This window comes from Chaetura pelagica, unplaced genomic scaffold, assembly GCF_000747805.2.
Source record: "Chaetura pelagica isolate M959 unplaced genomic scaffold, ChaPel_1.0 scaffold134, whole genome shotgun sequence".
Lineage (NCBI taxonomy): Eukaryota > Metazoa > Chordata > Aves > Apodiformes > Apodidae > Chaetura > Chaetura pelagica.
The window spans coordinates 795,459-800,505 of record NW_009953105.1 but is presented as its reverse complement, the minus strand read 5'-3'; the positions used below and the strand labels follow the sequence as shown (position 1 = coordinate 800,505).

Sequence of the window (5,047 nt, the reverse complement as noted above, 5' to 3'; positions counted from 1 at the left end):
GGAGAAGGGAGGAAAAGCACCCAAGGGGCAGACAGGAAGGCAGGGTTCAGAGAGGAGCGGGTGCGTCTGTGCTAGGCATTTGCTCGTACCTGGGGTGATAGAGCCCAGTCCTGCCCGAGCAGGCGCGGGGCCGCGTACCCACAGATGGTGCTGCGGGGGGTCCTGTGGTTGGGGGGTCCCAGGTGCAGGGGGTGGCCAGCGGCGCGCTGGGAAGCTTTCGTGAAACCGTACCTGCAGGCTGAGGCTACGGAGCGTGGTGCTCTGCTTTCTGCTCAGGCAGTGAGAGAGACAGCCCCGGCACTGGGAAGGTCAGGAACGGGAGGGGACGCAAGATGGCAGCTTTCTCGTGGCTGAGTTGCGGCGGCAAGGGGCTGGCGAGGCTGCTGTTGGAGATGCGGCCAGCTCTTGGCTCTGGCATGTCTTTACCATCTCAAGGAGGCTGGAGGTGTCTGCACAGAACCCGAGAGCTACTGGGTAAGTGATGGGCTGGATCCCGCGCTCTTCGTTGTTAGTCGAGTGCCCGTGCTGTTGGACAGCTGCACTTAAAGCTGCGACTTTAAAGTAACGGAGAGTAGGTCGTGCTGGGGGAGAAGCAAGGCTGTACAAGATAATGGGGAAGTGTGGAGGTGTGGGTGCCCGGTGTTGCCAGGTAGGTGTGCAGGGTGGCAACGCCGAGCAGGGTCGTTGATGAACAGCGTGTTCACTCATAGCAGTGAGTGATGAGTACCGGGGAGGCTTTCCAGTACCTGAAGGGGGCCTACAGGAAAGCTGGAGGGGGACTTTTTATAAGGGCATATAGCGATAAAACGACGGGTAAAGACTTTAAGCTGAAATAAGATAGATGTAGATTAGACATTAGGAAGATATTCTTCACTATGAGGTTGGTGACACACTGGAACAGGTTGCCCAGAGAAGTTGTTGCTGCCCCATCCCTGGAATTGTTAAAGGCCAACTAAGGTGGATGGGGATTTGAGCAGCGTGGTCTAGTGGGAGGTAACCTTGCCCGTGGCAGGGCAGTTGGAACTAGGTGATTTTAAAGATCCCTTCCAACCCAAATTCTTCTATGATTCTATGAAAACAGATTGGTGGGATATTCTGTTGAGGATAAGGAAAAAGAAAAAAAAAGTTCTTACATTTGATAATTGTTGAGTGTTTTCTAGGCACAAGTGTAGTTAAGTAATGAAAGAGAAAGTTTTTGGTTTTGGTTTTTTCAATGTTTGGAATTTCTGCTACTTTTCCATCATCATTTTATTTGACAAGTCATGTTTCAAGTTGCTGGAGAAGGGCATGGAAGCAATATTTAATGAAATTCCTTTTTTTTTCTTTGAAATGGATAAGTGGAGTTTAAATCTATTACTTGTTTGTCTAGTATACATTGCTACATAGAAGTCAACCTATGAGTTTATGGCAGCAGCCTTTAAAGCTGTACTTTTTTTCTCTTCTCAGGAGTTTGTTTCAGAATAACCAGGCTGATTTTCTGCTTACCTTTCATATTTTCTGCTGTCTCTGAGAAATGTGGGAAGAATTTTGGATGCCCAAATTAAATGTTATCTTTTCTTTCCTTGCTTGATTTATTAATTACAACTTGTTAAACATTCAGACAATAATCAGGTGCACGATTAATAGGGAGAATTTAAAGTTAAGTGAGTTTTATTTTAGCATTAGTTTTTTTATCTACTTTTTTGTTTCTGAAAATGCTGCCAATTGAATTATTGGTTCGCGTGGATCTAGTTTTGTTACTTCTTTGTTTCTCTATGTGTTTCTGTCACTTTCTGTGATGATAGTAGAGAAGGGATAATATTTTGCAAAGTCAAAACGATTAATTCAGAATTGAATTCCTAGTTTGTTGGTTGAAAGAAAGGAAGAAAAATAGAATGAACGTTTATGTTAGAGGTCTATTGATTTTTTTTTTTCTTTGTTTTTAGTATTTCTTGATCTTACCATTGATCTCAGGTCAGACTACATTTTTCAATTCTGTACTTGCTACAGAGTAAGACTTAGAAGTTAAGAAATAGCTCTCCTGTGGAGCATACTAAAGCATTTGTCTTCAGTTTGTTCTACCAAAAGCAGGGTCCATCACCTGGTGTGCAAGAAGCTAATCCACACACACAGTCGAGATATTTGCTTTAATATCCAGTTCTGCACATCTCTATGCATTAACATTAAATGAATGCACAAGGAATGGATAGTTTGGTGAGTTTGGAGGATAAGAGTGGAGAAAATGTAGCTGAAGTGCACCTCGTTTTTTCCTTTCCTTTGTGGAAACACCTGTTTTTGTGATCACGTTAACTTTCAGCAAGATCCATTCACATATCTGGGCAGCAGCATGAGTATTGGTACTACTGATAGTATGAATAAAGCTGTAAAATAATTGGGAAGGAAGACTGATCAGCTCCTCTTGTACTAAGTTAATGTGAAACAAGAGGTAGTTGTGCCTGACTTAAAACTTTCTCCCCAAATTGGTCCCATTCAAAATATCATTGTGCTGTCTTGCAAAATTAGATTGGTGATACATTTTAGATAAAAGAAATGCTTTTTCTGTTTAAAAAACATTTTGAATTTGTAGCTATGAAACTACTTTAAAGAATCCAAGTGAGGTTAGTAAATATGTTCTCTGGTAAGTTTTTCAGTGAACTTGACTGCATGTGACCTCCAAACAACTAAAAGTAATTAGAATTTGAGTTGTTAAGGTTGGTGCCACAGCATTGCCTAGTCTGTTGCTGGAAACTTTTATTCTGTGTTACTGTAATGGATGCTATAACCATTATAATTTTATTGTATAAGTCTTCATAGTTCAAATCAGCCAGCATAGATGAGAGGAGGAAAAGGAAGTTCTGTGCAAAATAAAGTCATAGAAGTAACACAGTTTGTCAGTATACTTTGTCCACTTTTTTTGCTCCTGTGGCTATCCATGTTATCAGCATTATTTCTAAAGATAAAGTTTGTCCCTAGATAGCCCAGTTTAAAAATTACTTGAGATAATGTATTACTTATTTTAGAGTTGTTTTCACTCAAGTCCCCTGACTCCAAAATTTTCTCAGTGTCAGGAATATTTTTCTTTCTTTGATATGCCAGCAAACTCAACCTAGATTAATAGATCTGCAGTTTTGCTGGTGAGTATGGGAGTTGGGAAAGAGGAAGAAAAATACCTTGTGGTTTTCCATCATGGGCACAAAAGCTTCTCAGCTCTGCTGATTCTGGTTTTGTACATGTTTGGGTTTTTTTAACCACTTGCTTGCTGCAAATGACTACAAGTTTGCAAAGACTTTCTGAATAATTTGTGTGTCATGGTTTGGGCCTAACAACAAAGAACCAGCCATGTGGCCACTCACTCAATTCCCTCTCCCCCCTCAAACATACACACTGGCATGCAGAGGTCAAAGGCCAACTAGAAGTCCACGCGTAAAGACGAAGGGCAAGTAGGTTTTGCTCACCAATTAAGGTCACGAGCAAAACAGACTCAACTTGGGGAAAAATAATAATTCAATTTAACACTAATCAAATGCACACAGGACACAGACAGTGCAAAGAACGGTGCTTACAAGTGTGATCCCCACCGCTCCCTTCTTCCTGGGCACAAATTACTTTGCTCCTGATTTCTCTGCCTCTTTCCCCCCAGCAGCACAAGGGGACAGGGGATGAGGTTAGAGTCTGTTCACAGTCTGTTGCTTTCTGCTGCTCCTTCTTGCTCAGGGAGAAGGATTCCTTACAGTCCTCCCCTGTTTCCCTATGGGGTCCCTCCCATGGGAGAGAGTCCTCCATGAACCTCCACTTCTTGAGGTACAGTCCCTCAGGAGCAAGCTGCTCCAGCGTGAGCTTCCCACGGCATAAGGGGCTGCTTCAAGGAACAGTCACATCCCCTGGTGTGGGTCTTCCATAGCTGCATGATCCCACTAGTGCCAGTGCAGCACCAGGGGTGGTGGTTTCCCGCACCTCTGGCACGAGGCAATTGCACCTTGTGGCAGCAGCAGCAGCAAAAGGGGCTGTGGGGTTGCTTACAGTGGCAGTTTTCCCATGCGGAGTTTTAACTGTGAACCACCCCTGTCACACATTCAGGCACAACAATAATACAACCAAAAAGTAACATAGTTTCCTGATGCCTCCAGACTCTGGCACTGTGAACTCACTGAAGAAAAGAGCAGAATAATTTTTTTGTAACACCAAGAGTCATAAAATAGCTTTTGAACCACCCAAGCCAATCCTCATTCAATTTCTCCCAGCGGAAAACAGTGCTTGTACAAAATGGGAAAATATAGGTGGGAGATAGGATGAAAAATTAAAAACCAGAGTCACAACAGAGCATGTACAGGCATGCTAAATCAGGTCTTCCAAAAGTGCCATTATTGCGATGTTTTTTTCAATTTCCAACTTTACAGTCTGTCCTGGTTTGAGCCAGAATGAAGCCAATTTTTCTTTTTACTGACTTTTTTTTTCCTTCAGTAAGCTTTCTTGTAACTAGCAACAGTGTGTTCTGCTAGGCTGATAAGACAGTGGAATGTTTTTCTAACTACTGAGGCTTCAAGGTCGCACCTTCACTCTGCCGGCTCAGACACTATGGGAAGATCTGTGTCCCCCCTGTAAGAGCCTGAGTTAGACAGACAGCAAAATTGGCCAAAGATATTCCATTCCATATATCTACGTAAGCTCAAAGGAAGGTCAGAGATCACAGAAGACAACTTCCTTCCTTCTCTTCTTCCCTTCTCTTCCATCCATGGCCGGCATCCGGGGAGGACTCTGTTCATCCATCACCGTTGATCCTTAGGCTCGAGACCTCCTGACCCCCATAACTCTCTGGTCTTTTCCAGCAGCAGCTCCGGGATTCCTCAGGACTCTTCCCAGTTCAGGGAAGTGCTGTGGGAGTTACTGCAGTGGGGGGAGGCGAGAGGCTTTTGCTCATACCTGAATATATCTGTATATAATTGTATATATTTTCTTGTATCATTCATTAGTGTTTTAATTAAAGCTGTGTAGTTTAGTTTTCAATCCAGCCAAGTCTCTCTCTTTTTCTCTCTCTCCTTCCCTACCTGGGTTGGGGGGGGAGGGGATC

The 5,047-nt window shown here is 43.4% G+C and overlaps 1 protein-coding gene across 1 annotated transcript in view; it reads left to right on the top strand.

Annotated features, from left to right (window-relative positions):
• The first annotated feature begins 332 nt into the window (after nucleotides 1-332).
• PDHX (pyruvate dehydrogenase complex, component X) overlaps nucleotides 333-5,047 on the top strand; it is an 82,570-nt gene continuing 77,855 nt past the window's right edge. Inside the window, exon 1 of the mRNA XM_009997282.1 lies at nucleotides 333-474. Coding sequence (XP_009995584.1) covers nucleotides 333-474 — 142 coding nt within the window. The remainder of the gene's footprint in view (nucleotides 475-5,047) is intronic.